The 23,930-nt window shown below is 45.3% G+C and overlaps 1 protein-coding gene across 1 annotated transcript in view; it reads right to left on the reverse strand.

The window, feature by feature from the left end:
* BMP7 (bone morphogenetic protein 7) overlaps positions 1-23,930 on the reverse strand; it is a gene marked incomplete at its 5' end in the record, with an annotated part of 40,855 nt that overhangs the window by 10,926 nt on the left and 5,999 nt on the right. Inside the window, one exon of the mRNA XM_026042026.1 lies at positions 7,746-7,938. Coding sequence (XP_025897811.1) covers positions 7,746-7,938 — 193 coding nt within the window. The remainder of the gene's footprint in view (positions 1-7,745; positions 7,939-23,930) is intronic.

Genomic DNA, 23,930 nt, shown 5'->3' on the forward strand with positions numbered 1-23,930 from the left:
TTTTTATTTTTATTTTTATTTTTATTTTTATTTTTATTTTTATTTTTATTTTTTTATTTATTTTTATTTTTATTTTTTTATTTATTTTTATTTTTATTTTTTTATTTATTTTTATTTTTTAAAGCTACCGTCCTACTGCAATATTGTTACTCAGAAAAACCAGTCTTTAAGCTTCCCATGCTGACATGATGCAATCAGGGTAACCAGACAACACGATGCATCAAGAACCAGGGTGAGTCAGCCAGGGATATTGTATAACACGTTTGTTTGCCTGTAGTTACAGCAATGTGCAAACAACGAGCCTGGAGGGGAAGCCCAAAGGGCCAGAGATCAAAGGGACCCACCGAAGGGAATATTCCTCCCTACACATGCTTGGACCCCAAAAGACCTTGTGTCCGATGCTCTTGGGAGAAGTTCCCAGCAGTAATGGACTGGCTCTTTCTGCTGTGACCCTCCACCAGTGGCCAACGCAGGAGATGAGGCCTGATGAGGTCCTGAGGTCATGGCACCAATTCCAACAGAAAGAAACTGCCTGTTCTTTTACAAAGAACAACCGCCCTTTTTAATAGAAAGGCCCTTCTTCCAAAAGATGTATGGCACAACAGCATTAGATGGCTAGCTGGTCAACAGCAAGCTCTCCAGACATCCTTATCAGACAAGTTGTAAGAAACAGGGCAAAGAAATGGTCTTCTGTCTAGGTTTAAACAAAAGTTCTTCTGAGGGCCCCTGTCGAGTGAGTCGTTATATGAGTTAGGGTTAGTTATGTATAACTAACATGACTGTTTTGAAGGTTAGGTTTGAATAAAGATCTAAGCACAAAAGGGAAACACATCAACAGGTTTTATCCATCCTGCCTGCCCTGGCTCTCATGCAGTGTATTGCTAAAATCTCACCTGCTGGTGCCTTATCTATGAGCTGTGCACATGTTTAGAGCATTTTTGGAGCAATGGGAACAACAGATCTGCAATTAGGAGGCAGAAGAGTACTTTGGTTTCTAGGCACTGTGTTCAGTCTCTTCACTGGAGAACTTTGGAGCATCTGACGGACTCTACTGAATCTCCTACCAGGCTGGGAGATAGAGAAAAGAATATTATCCTCGTTTTACAGAAAATTAACTTGGGACATGACAATGTCTAGATTAGAGTTACATAAATGATGAAATCTAGCTCCAGACCACAAGTATGWTTTGTTGAGACCACATCAAAATGGCTCAGTGTTCAAAGTACATTGGTGGGAGTGTCGCYGCTCCTAGTAATGATAAAGCTGGGYGCCTTCAGCTCAGCTTTCATGAGCATCTGGCTGCCAACACAGCTCCATCTRAGGACAGGAGGCTGGCATTCCTCAACACTGCTCGCTGCAGCCGCCCCTGATGCTGGACACCAGGAAGGAGAGGCASCTCCCATGAGAAAACCCTCCCGAAAATGTGTCTGAAGGTCATATAATTGCTATGTGGTCTACAAAATTTCCATAGCAAGCTCAGTTTTCTCTGGAATCCAGGTTGGAAAGAGCTGAAGAGAGAGATATAAGGGAGACAAAATAGAGGAAAGGCAAGTAAAAATGCCCTGAAAGGAAAATGGGAGTAGGCAAGGGAGCTATGATTAGAGGTAAAGATGAGAAAGTGAAATGTGATGTGAAAATGGTAGGTATGAGCTCTTTACCCATACCTACTAGTCTGTTTTTGTTGAGCAGTTTTTTTTTTTATTTCGTTTTTCTGTGTTTTGGGAGGTTTTTTGGTTTTTAGGATGTACCTTAATCATATATTTCTGGTTTATTTCATCAGCCATAAAGGCTAAAAGCATATGTATAAGTTAAAAATGCAGTATCTTACCTATCCCCTTGACTTAATGAGCATAGACTGCTCTTCYTCAAGTGCTAAGGCACTTGATAAAAATGAGAGCTCACAGTTTAGCAGCAGCAAGACAGAGCTGTAGATGAAGCTCTGCAGCTCTAAACTGTAATGCTGTAAACTTTATGCTGCTGTAAGGGAACCCTTTACCAGAAAGTGCCTGCTTTTACTTATATTCTTCACTCCCCTTCCTCATTCTCCTCTTAAGTTCTGTTCCCTTCAAGTTGCCAGTTGATGAGTGGTAGTCAACGCTGATGAGCACTTCCACGTGGAATGAAAATGAACGGGAAGGGTGATGGGCAGCAGGGTTGAATCCCTCAGCAATTTCCACTGCTTTGCCAAACAAGTGGCTCCCTGCAGCGCRCTCACTTTCCGTGTTGCCCCGATGACTTATCCAAGTCATGGATGGGAACGGCTGCACGCGGGGGCATCTGCCCAGCTCAAAGAGCATGTCCTGTGTGAACACAGAGCACGGCACCAGTCTCATCTCTGTGTAGTGGTTTGAGGAATCATGGTCACAGCGSTGTCCTAAGCTCTGTGGCACCTTGCAACAGAACTTGAATTGCTTGGAAAATATGGGACAATTCTTCCACTTCCATAGTGAAGTGGGAAACRCTTATGCACAGATATAGTTAATGTCTTACTGACTCAACACGTAAACCACAGCCATGACATTATCCTGTCCCCTTGCCTGGTATMTACCTGTCCAGGAGCTGCCAGGGCCACTGCCGTGCAGGGTAGCAAATTTGCTAGCAGGCAGCTCAAGGACTTGTGCTGGGAGGGTGATGAGGGTGAGGACTAATTATTCACCTCCAGGTGAGAGTGCATGGTGGGAGAGAAGGCAGAAAGGACATCCTTGGAGGGGCAGAAGATATCTGGGGTTGCAAGACATCTGTTTGGATTAAAAAAGGAGGGAAAAAAAAAAAAAAAAAGAAGGGGAAAAACAAGCAGATTCCAGTTTGCTTGGTGTCATTGCTTAAAGTCAGCTGCAGCTGTCCAAAGACAAGCTTAGGAAAATATTTTTCAGACTTTCCTACTTCGAGAGGGCCCCAGGATCTCYGTGGGCCTCTCCCTGGCGCGTTTGCAACACCCTCTGTACGGAGTCCTGCGGCAGCCCTCCCGCAGCCCGGCCCTGCCCGCAGCCCTGCCGCCYGGCCCGCGCTCCCAAGAAAACCCTTCCCGGGCTCCTGGGAGGAGGCGCTGCCGGCCGAGCACAGCCTGGCGCTTGCTCTGGGTGAAGGGGTGGCAGGGCAGGGGGGTTGCTGGGACTGTTCKGAAAGCTGGTTGTGATGGTAGGGAAACGGACCTGGGTAAATTCTGTTGAACCTTGGGAGAAGCTACGTAGACTTTAACATTTCAGCAGGTTCTCATCGTTCTATCCATCCCTAGTAGACTTGGTCCCTTTTCTGTGCAATGTTTGAGATGGGTAAGATCTAGGTATCAAAGACTGATTAAATCTGCCAAGGGAGAGTTAGCTGTAGGGAGGTGCAACATTTCCTAAATATGAAGCTTCTTATGAAAGCAGTGTTGAGAGAAATTAGATTTTGTACACATTTCTAACACTTCACATGTAGTGTTGGTGCTCAGCAGTGAATCCCCATTTGTCAGTGCATCCTTAACTGAACAGGAGCCCGCTGGTGTTCCTGCACCTCCTGCAACTGCTCAGGTGCCTGGGGAGAGCAGGGCCTTGTCAAGTTAGTTCCAGGTTTGCTATAGGTATTAAAACAAATTGCACCTTTCTTAACTATCCCATTTTTAGAATAATCATATTGGTACTTCAAAAAAGCTCAGAAAAGATGCCCTGTTTGCTCAGCCTGTTGGGTGAGGCTGAGCCTTTCTTCGTTGCTGGGGTTATGTTTCAACCCACAACATGGGGATTCCAATGAACGGTGGACAGGGGTCCAGGGAGGGTCAGGCTTGATACGGGTGCCACAGCTTGAAACACAGAGTAAAGCTTTCCAGCTGCACGTCAAAGCCAGGCACGCATGGGGCAAGGTCTGGCTTTTCTGCAGGGCTGGTAACATGAGCATGCACATCACTCACTGCCTTTGAAGCCTGTGAAATCCATAACGGCCCCAAAGTGAACATGTAGCGACTACATTTCAGTTACCAAAGGCTGGTCAAGTACCTGCCTTTATTCTCTCCTGTAACAAAACTCCCATCAACTTCAAAGGCATCAGGATTTACCCCACACTGCAAATGCARTGTCCACTGAATGGTTGATGAAACCCTGGGAAGAGGTATTTTAGCTTCTGAAGGTGTGGACAAAGAGGCAGGATTGAGCTCTGATATTGAGGGGAGCTCCACAGCTTGGATTTGCTCCGAAGCTTCATCCTGATAAGCTAAGGTTGATGTCCCAACCAATAATCTGTCCCAGAACTGCATGGATGCTTTCTGAAAATACCCTGGTATGAATTTCAGTAAGAGTTAGATGGCAACCTTCAGTTCCCACTAGCAGAGTTTTGACCAGAAATAGGGACTCATGGTCTGGCTGCTCAGGGTGTTTCTCAACCCAATCGCTGCCTTCACAAAACTTTCCCAAGTTCTTGGGTAAGTGACCCATGAAGACCAAATGGGAGCTGGACATGAGTCACTGGACTTGAAGTTACGCACACAAAAGCTTTGAGACATGCTATATTAGTCAAAACATCAACTGTTTTCATAGTGTTTATGATATTGGGAACATTTTTGTTCATGAATGTACTTGTTTGCTTAAAGGGAATAGCTGATACTTTGTGACTAAAGAATGTTGTACATGCCTCTTTTTATAAATGAAACACTGCCAGGTTGGAAAGTCTGCCTTGCAATGAACTCACAGATTCRGAAAGATCAGAAAGAATATTTGAGCATCTACTCTGCTTTCTTACATACCACAAACTATTGTTACACCTGTATTAAGATCAGTATCTTCAGTTCCACAGAAATATAATTTATATTAGTCAAAGTCCAGAATGGCATCCAGTCCAATGCCATGGGTGGGTTCTTCCTCATTTTGACTCATAAAGCACGATTGCTTTATGCCTGTTACTGAGTAGGCAGATCAATGAGAGCTTCCCCAGTTATGTTCAGATGTCAGTACTACTGAGGGGCAGGATTTTGGAAAGGGCCATCTCTTGTGGGTGCAGCTGTTTGTCTCAAGTCCTCTGTCTGTGTTTTTCACCCACGGTAAATTGCAGACACAGATGTTGCTGGTTAGGATCTGCCAACCTGTCTGAACTTGTAAAGCAAGTAATTAATTGCTGAACTACCAGGGCTCGCCGTTTATTTGAACTGAGCCTGCACCATCACACCCGCAGAAGCGAAGGCTCGTTTGAGGCTCAGCTGAAAACCAAGCAAACCCAATGGCCTTTTCATCCTCAAAGGAAAAACCTCCACCCAGCCTCAACTTGGGTGAATCCAATGCTGCTGTTGTGGTCCTAGTGGGTGATTTGATCTCTGCTGTATTCAGCCGAGTTACAAAGGAAAGCAGATGCTACGGCTGCATCTGGAGAGCCTTGCAGCACATGTCACCGTTAACCAACGGGTGCTCTTGGAGGTGGGAGAATATCTGCAGTTTCAGATGCCAAAAGGGTCTTCTAGGCAATGGGAGCAAGCTCTCAGGAGAACACATTACTGTTAGGTGATCCAAAGACAGCAGGGAGAGGGAAAATCTGCATTTTCTTGTTGACTGTTGTACCTGATATGCATGAGGGAGAGGGATGTACAAAGCAAAATGTGAGCAAAGGTTTCCTCAACTGTGTGTTGGCGGGGAGGGTTTGACTTTGTGTTGTTCTTGTTGCTAACAACGTCAGATGGGTCTAACTTTCCAGCCTGCTCAGGATGAGACAAACAGCCAAAGAAGCATCAAAGTGAATGGGTGTTTTTTGATCAACGTCGGAGAGAGTTTGTTTTCTTTCTCCACTTGCCCAATGACACACTAACTTGGATGACTGGTCTGTGACAGAGCTGGTTGGAAAATGTTAGTGGAATAATGCAGGAAAAGAGCAAATATTTTTACAAATGGTAGTGACAATATTTTTACCTTGGGTCAATCCACATCAATAGGATTTTGTTTTTTCAGTACAAACAGTTCAAAACTCCCATTGCCAAAATGTACACAAGGGACAAATATGCATGAACACTGGTTATGAAAAGGTGTGTCTGGGATGAATGTACTGTAAAACTGCACCTAGCCTCGTAGCTGGAACATCTGAGTAATTAGCATGTTTCCTCTCCTACTCAGAGGTTCGTGTATATGCTTGCCCTTTGCACGGTTTTTTCTCTTAAGGGAGAGCTGTGAAGGAGGTAGCTTGCAGAAACATTTGTTGGTCCAAGTGCTGTGTACTCATAACCTTGTACTCAGTGGCCATCTTGCAGCCATGTCTAAAGGCAGCTTGGAAAAAAAATGTAGACTGTTAGAATTTAGACAATAAATGATATCCTAATTCAGCGCATTTCCTRGTAGGTACCTCACTAATAAGGATCTGAAGGAAAACTCTCCCAGCATCATCTGGAGGAAGGACATTTACTCTGGAAATGTGCTTCCYGCATTGTCCCTGGTAGCTCCCCAGTGCGCTGGTGAAGCCTCTTCTGCTGCTAACTCATCTTTTGCTTCTCTACCAGATGTGAAAAGTCATCCCTGAGGGCTTGTAGCTAGATAACCTCCTCAAGGGAAACCTTACAAGGAGGCATCTGCCTCTGTAAGGGCCTAAGATGGAAYAAACTTAAATGGCCTGTGATCAGTGGGATGTCCCTGAGGTCATACACACATATAAGGCTCGTTGTCTTCTCCATTAAGAAAATCTAGTAAAATATATACTGTTTGGATTACCATTGTTTGATAAGATAGATTAATATTAGCATAGACCCCAAACCCTGGAAATGATAGTCTCATTAAAAATGTCATGAGAACCTTGACTTTTGAGACACAAAATAGAAATTTCAGTTAGGGAAGAAAGCAGATGTGTTTGTGAAAATTCTACCATAGCAAAGGTGATTGAAATTCTCACTATTTAGAARTATTGATAAGATTTGTTGATAAAGATATAGCTAATGGATGACAAAATACAAAAAAAAATGAGGGGAGAGGGGTTGCATAATTCCTTTGAKCTCTCAAGTAATTCTCTTTTACCTAAACTTAAATTTGAACTATAGCATTATTGCTACATATTTAGCAGTTCTAGTAACTTCTGACTAGCCTGTGATTATAAAATATTTCCATGTAAATAATGCAGGACTTATATTTAAAAGAAACGTGCAGACTCAATGAAGTGCCCTTGATAAACAGTTTGGGATTGCTGATTAATTGGAACTAAAAACAGATGAGAATATTGAACATATGTTCTTATTCAGGCTCCCTGGAGGATTTGTCAGGGAGCTTGGCATACGTTAATCATTGCTTGGAATGGATTTCATAGCTCATCTTGTAGTTTTGCACACACAAAACAATCAATCAATATAAAGAGCATGGAGTCATCTGTCTTTGTTAATTAGAGGTCTCAAATGGTTTTCATAGTAAAGGCTAGTAATTAAGACAGAATTAGAAAGRAAGCACTTAGATGTGGTCTTGCCACCTCAGGGTCTATAAGCAGCGAGAGGAAGAGGGTAGATCTCCCCAAAATCATGAGATACTTTGGGTCTAYGAGGTTTTTGGCACTGGACATATGTTCAAATGCAGTGTTTGCTCCCAGCTGCTGTGAGAGGACAGTGCTCAGGCTGCCTGGTGGACAACTGTCTTACCATAAGGGGTGGCTGTGTTAAGATTTATTGAGACTCCACAGTATAACCCTGGACACCTAAAGCATTTCTTAAAACGCTCTGGCTGATGCTCTGGCATCAGCATTTCAAGGAATATTGGACATAACTCTGAGGAATGTGCTCTGCTTTTGGTTTCATCCATATACCCCTATCAATCACTCACCTTCCTGGGTGCTCCTGGAGTACCTGGTAGACGCTGATCTGGAAGGTCTCGTTATCAAAGCGCTCGCGGATGTAGTCCTTATATATCCTGAACTCGGCCGCAGTCACCGCTTCCCCCTCTGGGATTCTGGAGAGATCAAACCTGAACTCGCGGTAGTGGCAGCGCTGATGGTGAAACTCGCGGTCGTGCTCCACTGGAACAGAAAAGCAGCCCATTAGACACCGGCACCGTCCTCTCTCCAGCCACCAACACACTGCGAGGAGTCCCGCAGAGCGGGCAGGAGTATCTGACTCCACCATCTCACCCTGCTCTTCGGCACCTACGAAATACACGACTCTGTAGGAGTTAACAGAAGTATATACATATTTAGACTCTCTTTGAAGCAGTTTTGCAACTGGCTGGTATGGGGTGTGGATGACCGTTGTCTTTTAATGATCCTGGCAGCTTCATTCTTGACAACTGACTCTGGACTCTTGCCACCAATAACGGCTAAGCTGCTGCGTGAAGGATCCCAAACAGATGGGGCATTTCAGAAGTGCTGCTCCTCAGCCTAATTCTGCTTATGAAAACTAAACGCACACATACACATGTACAAATCCCAGTCCTTGAGCCTCTTTCCATGCTCAAGGTCCACACTCAGAGGCAGCAGGGAGAAGAGAGCTGCTCCATGGGGCTGAAGTATTCCTCAGAAAACATCTCACACGATCAGGAAGTAAATGTTCAAAGAAAATTACTATGAGGTAGTAAGCAAGAAACTTCTTTATTTTATCAAGAGCCTCCAACAGTGACTTTGCAATAAAAAAGGCTGCTAGATTCCTCCGCATTATGTGTTGCAGTGGCCCCTTATGCCAGTGGGTGATAACTGTGCCCGTCACGCCGATATACAACGGGTTGCCTTGTGTAACGCTGCTTGGCGAGGCAGAGGGCTCGTGTGGTGAAGAAACAAAATTGTGAAGACCGTCCTTCCCACCAGCTCCCTCAGCCCTTCCGGCAAAGGGGAGCAGTGTCAGCGCCCCATCCGGCGCACACAAAAGCGGAGCACCCTTCTTGGAAGAAATCCCAAATTAAACAGACAAGTCAGACAAAGGGAAAGGGGGAAACGGAGGTACGAGGGGATGAAGCACCTCRGCTGAGGTCACGCAGCGTGGCCTTGCGAGAGCTGAGGTTTGACGCGGGGGCTTCCCCAACGTCCCTGTCCCGTCCGCTGTCCACTTGACCTCCCTGCAGCTCGAGTGCACAATTCGAGTAGTTAGCTCTGAGGCTTTCTTGGCAAAGAATGTGTGTCTTTCTACAGGCCTGATTCTCTTCTGGCAGCAGTAAATCCATTGTGTAAATCCATTGACTTAAATGGAATTACTCCTGAAAAAAAAAAAAAAGCGGAGTTTTTCAAGCCTGACTCTGTGAAGTGCGATTTAAATTTAGTGCTACAGCGCACTAATGTGCATTAGCGTCCGTGGTTAAGCACACACAAGGCACTYCCTCATGGTGGGGACGGAGCATGGAGAGTCCCCGGGAACCACGGAGCGCCCCGAGGCCCCAGAGCAGGTTTGACGCTGTTTTACTGGCCAAGGCAGCTGGCCAGGACTCTCCTTCATCCTGCACGTTAGTCCCGCTGGGAGTCGGGGCTCTCCACCGGCCACTGTGTGATAGCTGCTCGGGGAAAGAAACACATCAAAGCGCTTGCTAGTAGCTGGGATTCGTCTTGGAGGCGTGTTTTCGGCATTAAACCCCTAAGCTTTCCAAGACGGAGGCAATTGTGTTCAGCAAATACTTTTACAGGTTTCCAGCATCGCGTGCAGCCTTCGGAAGATGCCTTGGTCTCTCGCGGACCCTGAAGTGGGGCATACTGTGCATATTTGTCAGTGCTGGGAAAGGACTTGGCAGGCTAAAACTGYCCTGTGAGTGTTAGCAGTGCTATTAAATGTGCCTCAACCTCTTTCTTCCCAGATATTCCCAGCAGACTAAGATACAAAGAGTATGATTTCAGTCCCAGAGGAATTTGTTCATGCCTAAATTATAGAGGGGAGGAAGAAATATTTCAGTACGGAGCAGCTCCTTTAACCACAGCTACAGAAGAAYGCACTTGTTGGGTGTTTTTAATTATATTATGGATAACATCACCCGCACGGTGTGCTTCAGAGTGCTCTAATGGTAGGATGTACAAGTGTGATTTGCTTCCAGCACCCTGAGATGGATGAGTTTTCAAAGAAAGGTGGATGCTCCTTCTCAGCGTATCCATGTGACGATAGCTCTCTTGGCCCACACCAGCCTCTAKCTGTGCTTTGTGCTCACAGCCTGACAACAAACACATGAAGATAAAACTTTATCAGGTGCTGCTAGGGCCCACAGTGACTTCCATTCTAGAGCCCGAGAAAAAATGTGTCACATTAGTAGGGAAAATTAATGGGTCAGGGCCATAAAATAAAGATCCCCAAAGTCTGAACTTTCCCATGCTTTGCAGATGTTTGGATATAGGGTTTTGGGTTGAGCCATCTTTAGTGTGAAAGCAAACATTCCTGTGGCTATAGTCATTAAGATCATGAAAATATGTGGATATGTAACTGAAGAAAGAATCCCAAGAAACCCTTCAACTCAGTGTTTATTGTTTTTCCCCTTTTTTCTTTGCACTCTGGACCTATCTGCTGACCCAGAAGTAACAAATCCTTTCAGAACTAATTTATGAGAAACACTGACCCTGAATCAACATCTGTTAGATGACTGCAGTAAATCTTATTACATAATTAAACACCAAAATCTATGTTAAAATATCGTTAAGGGTCTGACTTGAACTCATAAAAGTAAGACTCTTCATTATGAAGGCTGAAATCCTATCCTTAATTCATGCTGCTGTGCTTTGGTATTTGTGAACATATGGTACAGTATATATGATCATGCACTTTTTGTAGACCCCAGTAATACCTTAAGCACAACAGCATGAGGCAAGCAGGGGAGTGCTCAAGAAGCTGGAGTTTCCTGGGTTTGATGGGTGTTAGTCAGACCTTTGACAATACTGCAGCAAGGTTGTTTCCAATTAATTACCTGAGGAGTTTGAAAAGAGGAGTGTTTAAAAAAAAAAAAAGAAATAAAAAGGAGGGCAATGGTATTTTAGCTGTTCACTCGAGCCAAGAGAATTGCTACAGCTCTTTGAATATGGTTAGTTTCTCCATTAGGTCTATAAAATATGTGATCCCTATTGACACAATACACCATAATAAGAAACTTTTAGTCATTCTTAAAGTATTAATCTCAGTTGTTCATCAGCTGTTTGAAAAGCACCATTAGAAGTTATCACAGAGTATGAAAGCTTGCTGGATGTAGTTAATGGTCTGTTTGCCCAAATATCTTTGTCCTAGGTTCATGGTTCCTACAAAGCATTGCCACTCAATGGTTTTTGGCTAGTGGTTTTAGTCCAATTCCTACCAGGGAGGCTCCTGTTTTCAAACACTGGAAATTGTAGCTCAGCAAGTGTCACAATTCAAAAGCCTTGGCAAGGCAGCTGCTTGGAGAGGAAGCCAAAGCTTTGGATGTGGCATCAAAGGATGAAAAATGAGAGAGGGAAGAACACCCTTGAAAAATAATTCTGCTATAAATCAGACAGTGTGCCTTCACTGCGGGAAGACTTTGGATTTCTTCCACTGAAAGAAACTACCTAAAGTAAAGGCACCTCTCCATTTCTTGAAGTGGTCTTGTATTTTGGAGGCATAAACTCTGTATACAAATTATGATCTAACTTAACACAGGGGTTCAAAAAAGGGGTTCATAGGGGTGCCTGGCATGCTAACTGTGGCAGTTATCTGTGGCTATGCTAGGTGGTGATCATCAGACACCTCTTTGGCGAAGGGCTTTTTGGTCAAGGAAAGACCAAAAAGATGAGACCCTAGCGCTGTRCCAGGGAGATGGACAGCAGATTCACAAGAAAATAAGTAAAACCAATAAATAGTGCAGAGGACGACTAAAAGGATCAAAACAAGCGCATAGCGTTAGGTTATCAGTAAATTTGCCYCACCTTTGTGGCAAACACACAGGTACGCTTTGAAAGTCTGGCCGCGGCTATCTGTGCACAATCTGAGCCCTGCGCAAACCGCAGTTACCCATCTGATACCGACAGGGCTCCTGATCTCTCTGAAGTCTTTTGGTCTCCCAAACCTGCTCTGTTGTGGCTTTGCAGTGGTGCAAGCTGAGGCAATATGGCATAGCTATGCAACAACAGTGACACTTAAAAGAAAACATGATGGATAAATGTGCTGAGGTGTGAGGGAGCCAAGTATCAGATCCAAAAATATGGGAAAAGTGAAGATAAAATGCCTGAGAATCTATGGTACTTGTTGTAACATGCTCTAAAGTGTACTCTTTTTTATAAGAAGGAAAACTTTAAGCTGTTAAAATGCATAACTTACGGCAATACAGCTGATAGCAGGACCAAAGAGGAGGACTAGGCAGAAAAGCCGTGTTTCATCATTTTTGCATTAAAATATGTGATTACTATAAATTTGGGCTGCCACTATTTTAAGCTCCTTTGTAAATCATTACTGGTAAATTAAAAGCTGATCTGAGCTAATTCTGTACATAGTGCTCAGACCACTGGTTTTGTAAAACAGATTAATGGCGATCAAGGCTCATGCCATGACAAGCAAGATATAAGCATAGCTTATAATACTTACATTATTCCTGTCACACAGGCCAAGAAAACCATAAAATGGCAGCTTTTGTACAAAGCGCAGTAGCAGTTTGTCATTCATTAATGCTCTGTATTAAACAAAGGACCGAGAATATCACAGGAGTAATCTCCTTAGTCTGATTGTGTTACAATAATTATTACAGACTGATAAAGAGCTAATCAAAGCCCCAGGGAAGTCAAGTGAAATATTTACACCAATTTCAAGAGAGTCCACTTCTGTCATGCAAGAAGGTGAGCAAAACACTCACCTATGTATTTTTATGTTCCTATTCTCTAGGGAGAGAGAAAAAACTCTTTTTCACAGAGCAAACTTGATATGAATAGATTCTAGGTTCAGCCCGGTGGACTAAAAACTTCAGTGATCCCAGATTTCTTTTCCCTGGAACATTTAGATGATGCACTTGGAATGTATTTTGAATACTTAAAGTGTAAACATTTACATTCTCCTGTTAATGTTCTTGCTTGATAATATGTTAATTTTTTATAACATACTTTAAGAATAATTATCTCATTTATTGTAGCGATCAYGAGTGGAATAATTACGTTATTATCAGGTTGAAAAATTAGAAAGCTACTTGCTTCTAATTTACAGTGAAGAAAAAAAAAAGCACTTAAAAGGAATGTGTGCTGGGGTGTCTGTAACTTCTTTACTCCCAAAAAAGGCCAGAAGGGATTTGTAAAGGACTTTAATCTCAAATAGATTAAAGGTCCTGAATTCCTRAGAGTGAAAGATAAGTCAAAGGAAAATAGATTCCAAAAGACAACACCCCCTCGCTCGGCCTCCAAGCCCTCTGAGAGGTGCAGCTTCAGAGGCATCGGCGCCGCTGCCGGCCAACGCTGCTCCACGAAGCCGAGGGAAAACCTGGCATCGTGGGGCCCGTCTACCTGCCTCATCCCGCCCAGGACYGGCGAGGGAGGAACTAACACGGGCGAGCTTAGTGAGCAGGAAATCGCTCTCTCTTTTCCTCTGATCACTGCAGATACGGAGAAAACAAACAGGGATCCTGGAGGGCTGCCAGGCTGGTGCAGCAAGCACAYGGGTTTGAGCCTTCCTGGGCAAACCAGCTTTGGAGTTGCACTGCTTCATGCAGCAGTGCAAAAATCTTGCTTGGATTTTCATAGAAAAGCTAGTTTTAATTCTCTCCAGCTCAGCCCATGAGCCACGATCGCCTTCAGTCCTCGTAAGTGCAGGCTGTCCTTTCCACTGCTGTCACTCCGGCTGCCTCCCTTGGGAAAGGGATGGATGCTGCTGGAAGATACCTTCTCTGTGCCCAGAGGAGTTTCAGCAGGACCACATCCGTAGCCTGGCTCAGGGCATGGCCACAGGTCCCAGCAGAAGGAAGGAGGGACCCGCAGCCACAGCGGGAGGGATGGCAGGGCCACCCCGAGCTTCGGGTTTGCCGTGGTTGGGAAACTGTGCTGTAGRTTTTTGGGATGCCAAATATGAGACCTCTTGATGAGATTCTAATTAACAGTAATTAAATGTTCCCTCTATAAATTGCATTTCTTTGTCTCAAAATTGATGGATAAATTCATGTTGCTTATGAAATATAGGCCTTTTCTCCTACATTAGGGAGCTTCAAGAAGGAGGGAACCAATGTGGAGTGGGATCTGGAGGGGTCCATAGCTGAAAAGACCTATCGGGTGGGAATCCTGACTGCACAAGAAATGCAAGGTCAGTCCTTGTATTTTTCTTAGGAAAAGGAGGAGTAKAGTAAAGATTGCAGTAATGTCCTGCCAAGCCACAGTCTGCTAAGGCGCATGTTTCCCTCCTCATGGTGCTTGACAGCAGGAGTTACAGGAGCAGATGCAGTAAATTTATAATGGCAAGAATTTGGGAATGTGAGGTGCTGTGATTGGTTTTCATTTGCTTCATCCTCTTGGCTAAAAGATTTACATGCTGACATCAGGGAGCTAAAGCAGCAGCTAAAGAAATGCATAAAGGAAGAGTTAAAGAATATAAATTGGGAGTCCTGTAAATGTCCTGGGCTGTGTATAACTGAAGTGAAAGCTCTGGTTGCAGGAGTGCTAGGGCGGCATTCAGASGGCTTTTTCTCACTAGATACCTGATGGTCTCCATCCCCTCGGGGCCAGCGCAGCACCGGGAGCTGTGGAGGAGCTTGCAGCCGAGCCCCGGTGCTCAGGGACCCGCTCTGCAGCCGGGGAAGGCCGGGAGAGGTGTCAATGCATCGGCTGCTTGGTAAACGCAGGGTGAGGCGAGGCTGAGCCCTGCCCCGGCTCCTGCTGTACACCAGAGCAAATACATTAATTTCAAATGAGATCAAAACCAGGCTCCAAAAATGCTGATCGCCAACCCCAAGAGTTTAGAAAGCAGGAGGGATTTAAAATATTTCAGTGCTCACGGCTGCAAAGTGATCCCGCGAAAGCATTTTCGTTCTGAGAGAGAAAAACAGAAAGCCCTCTGGAGTTAATATTCTTCTTTTACCATCACTTCATTTTTTCAGCTTTCAGCATGAAGGTGGTGTTGCCAGCAAGACCACCTAGCCACAAACCCAGCAGGGAGCTTCCAAAATTCTCCTAAACACAGCCTCCTTGTTACAAATTCCAAAGTGGTAATAGCAGCGGCGCGTATCCCATCTGTGCCAGGGCGAAGGCGCGGGCTCCCTCTTGCTGAACGCAACTTGGAAAGATCCTTTCCGTCCACACATGCATCAGCATTAGCCATTTCTTTGTCAACAAATCCCTTAATACATACCCTTTCTATCATGTACAGATGTCCAAAAAATAATGGCGTACTGTACTACAAGATTAAACACTTTAATGTCAGCATGTGTGTTGCATGACTCGGAACAATGGTATCATTGTGCGTGTGCAAGCGGCGGGCCCGGGGAAGATGGGTTTAATTATCTGCGCAGCGGCAGCAAGTTCTTCCCGCAGAAACGGGGCCTCGGCTCGCGAGGCCTGTGTGCCGCGGAGGTGACGGAGCAGCCGGCCCTTTCTGATGTGCTTCCAAAGGCAGGGGGAGTGTTGCAATCGCTTCAGGCCGCGCTTCGGAGGAGGATGCGGAGCCACCTGCGAGCAACGGAGCGCGCCGGGCTGCGCAGGCAGCAGCCGCCRCATCCTGGCGGCCCATGTGCGACCCAGGAGGCTCCGCGTTTTAAATTCCTGGCRATGGTGCGTGGCAAAGGGAGGCTGTAATAATCCGGAGGACGGGGACAGGGAGGTTTTGGGATTCCTTCTATTGGAATCTCACTGTAGCTACTTGAAGTGCTGGACAGTTAAGCAGTTTCTCCTTCTCTCTGCATTCAGTCTGCATGAAATATGAGGGCAGGTTGTGCACAAGTAACGCGTTTCCCTTGCGGACTCTGCAGTTCCCGTTACACTGAGGTTGCTCTGCCGCGATCAGGGCCAGACTAGATGAAAGGTGCTATGAGAAATGGGCATGTGGGATTGCTCTGTGAGCACGAACCTCGCTTAACTGTAAACCTACCGAGCACAGCCCAAATCCCGATGCTGAGTTTGCAGTGTGCGTGTGTGAACGTGGGGGAAAGCAAAGTTAGGGAAGAATTGTGTTTCTTCAGGGTAGCTTATTTGCAATCATAGAAGTGCCCAGGGCTGCCATCAATCAGGAGCTCCTGCAAAGCACTGAGTATTTCTGCAGGATTTGGGGTGTGAGGGGATAGAGGAAAGGTGGGAGGCTAGGGGAAAGAAAGTTAAATAAATGGGAGCGAAGGTGTTCTTGAGACAACCTCCCACCCGTCCTGCCCTCATCCTCCAGGAATCCAATATCAGAATATTTCCTTAGCAGAACTTTCCTCATTCACTCTTTCAAAATTCCTTGCTTTTTCTCCCCTCCTTTTACCAGGAAGTGGGATCGAAGACAGTGCTGCATGGGAATCRCTGCCTTTCTCCTCCCCTGGCACCTCAGTTTTCTGGGTAGACAAGTTGTGGTCCCTGGTGAAGCTGCTGCTGGGGCGATGGGAAGCTGAGTGCAAGCAGTTATAGGGCTCTTCCCCGTGACTCCTGTCCAGAGCCATCCCAAATCGCCTCCCGCTCCCACACGGCTGCCGGGAGCGGCGCTATCCGAGGCTGCAAGGTATCGAGGTGCCCTGCGCCATCGCTCTGCCSTCTGTGTCCTCTGCGCACGGAGATGCTGTCCCTGCAGGGAGCAGCGTGGCCCCGGGCGGCTGCTCCTTCCAGTTTCGCTGCACAGCACGAGTCCGTCCACGCCGCTGCAAGGCTTCCTGCCTCCCAAAAGCAGCCCTAGCACCTCCTTGAGAAACACCCTTGCAGCCAAACTAAGCAATGAGCAAAAGGACAGGCTGGACAGCACTAACTCTGTCTGTCTTCCCTGTTTTCACCACAACGTGGCCATGCTTGAATGCAGCCYAAGAGCAGAGGCACTAACACATCCCCTAAATCCTGACTCCCGAATGCCTCTGTGCCAGGTGTGTGGTGATGCAGGATTGTGCTTTTCATTTCCCTCTTTGAAACAGAGATGACATCTTGCTGCATGGCACCTTGCTCCCTCTCGCTTTTTGTAATTTGGAGTTCAGCTGGGCTAGTTTCACRGGACTGTGAAATCAGTGGGGTAGCCTGCAGCTCGCATCTGGGGAGCCTGTAATTTGCTCTGAGACTGGAGCCTCTCAAAAACCCCTGATGCAAAACGCAGCCGGCTGCCCCCTTTGCTTGTGCACACAGCGAAAGGAAACAAACCCCAGGCCAGGGCCTGAACTGGTCCCATCAGAAATAATGTGTGTTCAGCTAGGAGAGAGAAGGGGCAGTGTGCTGGGCTACTTGGGATGAAATGGGAACTTTGAAATGSAAGTGGAAATGTAATGGGAATTCTTCAACTTTGTCCAAATTTCAGTTCAGGAAAAAGGGAAAAATGTTTCCCTAAAATGTTTTCAGCCAGGTCTAATCTCATCTCAGGTGAAGGAAGACCTTTTAGCAGTGACTGGTGGCTGCCCGTGTGTAGGTGCAGGAAGAAGGTACCAGTGCTGGAAGCCTCGTTGCTCTTGTGTGGCCCATCCATTAGCACCCACACGCTCCCACGGGAAGCACGAGCATCCCTTTGGGAAGCTGGAGCTGGCAACGCCAGCACCTCCATCTGCACAGAGGACATGCAAAGACTTAAAAAGCACATGATGCAACTACTCRGATGCAATTATTTGATCATGCAGTGACGCAACAGCATCAAATTATGCTCATGCCTTCCAGGAACCACTGCAGGGCAACCTAAGAAGGCTTTGAGTGTGTTTGATAAATTAGGTATTGTCCATAATAAAGAGCTCGAGCCAGGGGCATTGCCCAAGCGTCTCCGATGTGTTTATACAAGCAGACAGCACTGGCTGAATGTGCCACTCGTGCCCTGGAGACAGCGCTCAGGCACCATCTGCAAGGCTGGACTCTTCAGCCTCACTCCAGACCTGCTGGAGGGGACACTGCCAACTAACCGAGTTTCTGCTTCTTCCAAATTTTGCTTCCAGATCATGAAAAACTTCATGAAAAGCTTGCTCCTAAACAGATGCTTTTCAGGCTTATATGCTGCTAATTATCTTTCTACTACATGTTTTTTTTCAAGTTGCCTTCTGTTCTTTATTACTATTGGTGGATTATTATACAGCATAAAGTTACTTAGTGCAGCTAAATATTCAATGACATTTGCAAAACTGATACAGAAGGAAGGACTGGATTCTGGACTGGTACAGCTGGTTTAAGGTATTTTAGAAGTAAATGAAATCAAATGAGAATTTATAATCCTTCCTGAGGTCTGGATTCCATCAGACTAAACTCATTAGGCATTAAGGTGCAGGTGCAGCTAAATAAAGGATTGTGCTCTGCTTTCCTTAATACCATAGATTCACGTCTTGAGTTCAAAATAAAAGTCTTCTAAAAGCACATGTTTATAATGTGCATCTACTGGCAGCATGGGAATGAGAGAGCCCAGCTGATGGCGTCTCCAAGGGCCTTATTTTCACCACGGGAACGGGCCCATTCCTGCGCTGGCGGGAACTCGGTGCACGAGTGGAGGAGTGATTGGCCTCTTTATGCTTATGCATTTAATTTGCATTAGCCTCCCTTTCATCTGCAGAGCAGCTGCCCAAATAGATAATACAAATCTAATTAATCCTTCTCTCCTATTGCATCGCCACAGCCGTTCCAGCATCCCCCGGTTTGTTGCAGCACTTGGGCCTCCACCTGGGCAGGGTTTCCAGGAGGGACACGGCAGGAGAGGCATGCACTGGGAATCCAGCCTTTCTTGTGATTTACAGTGAAGACAGGATATAATCCTAAAACCTGTTCTCCAAGTTCAAAAACATACGACGTGCTGGATTTAGTAGCTTAAATCCCAGATTGAGTTTGTGTTGAGAAAGCATTTTGTGGATATTACAAAACAAYCAGGAGATATCAAGTGAGGCTGCAATAAACTGTCCCTCTTCAGCCTGTCCATGCAGTGACAAACTTCTGCACCTTTCTAGGTCAGACTGTTTGGGACAACTGGTGCTGCTGCTGCCTTGGGGCCAAGAACTACCCCAGGGAAAGGTCCAAGTGTGCAGAGGTGTGAATTTCTCAGGTGTCCTATCTGTGGTAGGTCCAGGGRTGTTAAGACTGTCTTCTGAGATGGGTTTATTTGATGGAGATAYGGCGTGGGAGGCAGCATTTTGGAAAATAATGATTAGAGACATGAATTACTGCTTCAGGAGATACTCCTGAGCACAGCACCCTCCTGCACTATGGAAGCAGGGCTTCATGACCCACTTCATGTTTTCCTTCGGGATTATCACAGTTTCTTGAGCATTGAGGATGATTCTGGTAAGACAGGACACAAAAGGGCACAGCTCCCAGCTTGGAAACCTGGGAACTGCGACCACGTTGTTGCCCAGCTGTGATCCTCAGCCCTACRGACACAGCCGCTCTCTGTCTCTTGCCCCCGCTGGACCCTGCAGCATCTGCATACAGCCACACTGCTTTCTAGGAATGTTTGCTCTGGAAAACATTTGTTTTCCTGAAGAAACAGGCAGGGAACTGTTTACTATTTTAATAATTTTGCATAAGGGCCTGAAGTCTGTGAATATTAAAGAACTGTAAGCTGATTACATCCATGTGCAATACTTCAGTTGGGAAATGTACAGTTCTAGTCATCTAGAGTGTTTGCAAGCCTAAATTATTATTACAGACACATCCTCAGGAGGTCACATATATATTCTTATACATATTATATATGTGCGTGTGTGTGTAGAGTGCATGTGCATGTGTCTCCTTTACTCTTTGAAGGCTGGTGGCCAATTCTTCAGGCATAAAATCATGTGAAAGGTAGGAAAAGCTTTTACTGGCAGCTCAATTCCACCCACAGTGTTATAGTAGAGGAAATAAGTCTTTTTTACAAGCCGGCAGCATTGGGGACACCAGCAGCACTAGCTCTTTGTACCACTCGTCCTGGTGCGATGCATGTGCAGGGATCCGAAATAGCGCAAAGGAGAGGACAGCCCCGGCAYGAGGTCCCTCGTGGTGACAAGCACGGCCGCTCCAGGCAGATTTGTCCCTTGCCCACCCGTTAGCACCACCCAGATGGACCYAGCGTGGCAGTAAACCCTGTGCAACACCCTGATTTATTCCTTTTCCCCTACCCTGTAATACRTGCAGGGAAGCCGCTCTCCTGTGATGCTTCTGGGTTAAGGAGCAAAATGAAAGCTAGTGCTTTTGTAAAAACATATTTGGGACCAGTTAAACCTGCTTCTGTATCGTTGTGGACTCTTGCCTGTATTTCAGCATTCACTGAGGCTGTAATACAGCGTAACACTTGGTGACTTATGTGGATACAAAGTCCAATATTCTTGTAATTTGATTAGAATACATGACACAGAGCTGCAGAAACTTCTTATTTGGAGGTCAAAGCTGTATTCACACCAATGAGAGAGGTTTTACACCCTATATCTGATTAGTTTCCCCTTTTCACCTGTCCTCAAATGATCCATCACAGAGAAGTCAGCACTGAAATATCCTGATCTTCTCATTTGGTCCTAGGGTTGAAAGACTGGTCACTCAAAAGCTGCTTTGTTTTTTTGCATTGAAGAACAGGATCTGTGCAGATTGATTCTTTTTCAGCTCTTCTGCAGTTTATTACAGGTATATTTGTGTAATTAGGGGGCCCAGTAGTCATGTTGTTAAAATACAAGTGGGCACATTTATTGTTTCCTCCAAAAGGAAACAACCAATCTCCAGCAGTTCTGGTTTTTCCTTGTCTCAGCTAAACATTTGCTGCTTTATGTAGCTAGCAGATTGTGAGGCTAAAGTTACTTTGCCTTTTTTTCCCTATTCTTTTGGTTAAAAAGAAAAAAAAAAACCTCCTTTCTCTTAATAAATACTGGATTTTTTAAGGCTACGGTCAGAAGGGGGAACTTAAACTCAGCATGATATTTATAGTGCCACACAAGGTTCAGCAAAGTGATGTGCAGTGTTCTTTATGAACATCTAAAAAGTCCCTGTGGGATTATAATTACTGCACAGTAATAAACAAATAAAAGAAGCAAGATTAAAATGTTCAGAATATTTTGAGTGATTGCAGCAATTAGTTTTAAACTTTAAAACCAGGGGAGGKGCAGGTCACTGGCTTTCAGCAAGCAAGAAGGCCAGATAGTGGTTCCCAATAGGGGTAAATAATTAGCATTCATGGTGCAACACATTCTTGAAAGATGTGAATTAATTATTGCTTAAAAATGAGGAAATGAAAAAATGAAAATTATTCATACACAACTAAATTATAAGCACCATAATACAGAATTTCTGATTCATAGTAATTTTTCATCTCCTGCTGGAAYGATAACGCTGAACTTGTTTTCCTTTAGGGAGCCAAATCCAGGGGGGTTTGGAGCCGTGGGCTCCTGCCAGCCCYGCTCCCAGCCCTTCCTCCGCCAGAACCATGTCCCTCCATTGGCATCACAGCACCCAACTGCTGATGCTATATGACTTTATGAGCTTTTCTTTTTTCTTTTGCTCTTTCGTTTGGCCTCCTTTAAAAAGTTCTACTGCCACCACACTGTGGAAKTAACAAGGGGCAAATCCCAGGGAGCCAGGCAGGATTTGCCCCTGTGGCTGCAACCACGGAGGTGGGGGCACCAGGGGCCGAGGCGCAGAAGCCCCTTGCTCCTTTGCACAACCGATTCTCATCCAGAACATCAAAAAAGGCCATTTTAATTCTCGTTTGGAGGGAAGCAGTGCCTTCCTTTCTCCCCTCGTCCTTTCAAGCCAGGTAGCTTTTAAGCGCTTGCCATGAAGATCTAAGCTAAAGGATTTTCCCTGCTMCAAAGCTGCATAGTTTCCCAGGCCAGGTGGACCTGATAGCACCGGCTGCATGCYGAAAAATCTCGTCCCCCCCAGAGGCACTTGAGCCGTAAGCCTTTCCAGATACTGTCAGAATGAACCTGAAAGGGTAGCAGTGCCTGTTGTTTTAGGCCTTAGCTCATTAGGAGGCTGGGCGTCTAATTATAAAACAATCGTCTTTCAACCTCGAGGAATATTTGCAGGAACTTTTGAACCGGGCTGAGCTGGAWGCCTTCAAGATGCGGCTGCTGGAAGTGTGCAATGCTCTGACTTTAAAGGTACCCCAGTAAATTTCACCCCTGTAAAATTTAATTCAACCTGACAACAAGAGAGCCTAACTTGGAAGCTATTGCAGAAAGATAAAGTTGATAACGTTCAGCACGTGACCCCGCGATGCAACAGAAACTTAATACTCTGCGGGTAACATTTTTCCAGCGGTTTAGAAATAGTTTAAGGTAATTTAGGGGAAGGCTTGAGTGACAAAGCCCATCGCTTGAAGTGCCTTTCCTTCACGAGGCACTTTCTAAATTCTTTCATTTCTTTACTCTCAGGAGACTCTTAAATCCCGAGAACCCAAACAGCGCTCGGAGTGTCGGTACCGGCCGGSACTGGCACCGATGGGGGCCACTGCACCTGCTCCAATAAAAGGGGAAAATGGAGAGATAAAGCACAGGGTTCACCCACAAGGGTCTACCAAAACGCCAACAGGTCGCGTTTTGAGTGGCTTCCAGGAGTATAAGGGAAAACACGTGAACAGACAGTGTTTCCATCATCATCAGTTCAAAATAAATTTGATTAAATAGAAGTTTGGTTTTGTTCCGTGCGCACACAACATGTATGTCTAAAGGCTGTGTGATCACGCTCAAACTTCTTTATWAAAGCAAATGATTTTTTTTAGCTGTTCCTAGTGCTCTACACAGAAATTCTCTGTTGGCAGATTCAGTCAAAATCAGTTAATCTGATTTAATGTGTGTACATGTAGTTGTGGGGACTTTTTCAGTTTTACCTTTTCTCATGCTGATTAACATCTTATTCTTAGAATCTAGTCCACAATGATGAGAATAACAACCTTAAAAATACATATCCCTTTGTGAATCTGTGAGTAAATAACTGAATTTGTTGGGCTGGGGAGAACTGCAGAATTATTTGGATAGTTAGCAACAAAATTCACTGCAGAGCAGTTATTTGGGGCACAAGTAATATGCCCCAGAATGTCTGATAGATTACTTAAAAAAGCCTAAATGACAAGAAGCATTAAGTAATAGCTAAACAAAGGATAAATTACGTTAAGCATTTGCTTTGATCATCAGCGGTTGTGCTGTTGTTCAACACCCCCAATATTTCCCTATTTCTTTCACACATATGCACACAAGAATTAAATACAAAATGTCATGAAAATTCCTAAGTATCATTTAATGCTGGCAGCCCTGCGCTGTAAAGCCATTTATATAAAACTGTGGTTGGCAGCTCTCACTCTTCCATGGGAACAAATTAGCATTGGCATTCCAAACACAGGAAAGTAAGGAAATTAGAAACACAGTCTATATTTGGCCAGCGCTTTGAAATACTGTACCATGCTACTGATGTCAATTAATGAAAAGCAGGATTTTGCGGAGAGGGTCTGGTTTTGAAACACATTAACACACGTTAAACATGTTTGCACAGGAACTGGATTGTAAGCATCTCGGTTCCAAAACAATAAAGCAATTACACTAAAACTTGTAGTCTCAGAGTTGCCATTAATTCAATCCACTCAGTCTGGATCGCTGCAGGATTTTCCCTGCCTTCAACATGCACAGACGCGAGCAGCCCGTTGCCCTGCGCCTGGAACCCAAGGCAGAGCATCCACCGTTAGGCGAGGACTATGTATAAACAGCAGAATTATGTGCTTTAAACCCACCTAGACCGGGTGCCAGTTTCAGAGACGTCTGGACTTTGGGAAGAGCGATGTGACTTAGGACTGCTTCAAGCCACCTCCCCTGCAGCCCGGCCCTCGGCAGAGCCCTGTGCTCGCGAGACGTCCAAGGCTTGTGGCTGTCCCGCGYGCAGGGGCAGCGCAGAGGGCAGTTTATCTGCTGGCACCTCCGGCCCCGTGGCACGGCGCCAGCGCGGAGCTCGGCCCCACCGCCCTCACAACACACTGTTTATTTGTACTGCGATTCAGATATTTGGATACCAGGAATCTTTCACCRCTGCAGTTTTTCCGTATGAAATATGTCTTG

This window comes from Nothoprocta perdicaria, unplaced genomic scaffold (genome assembly GCF_003342845.1).
Source record: "Nothoprocta perdicaria isolate Ctin4 unplaced genomic scaffold, notPer1 scaffold_3, whole genome shotgun sequence".
Classification (NCBI taxonomy): domain Eukaryota; kingdom Metazoa; phylum Chordata; class Aves; order Tinamiformes; family Tinamidae; genus Nothoprocta; species Nothoprocta perdicaria.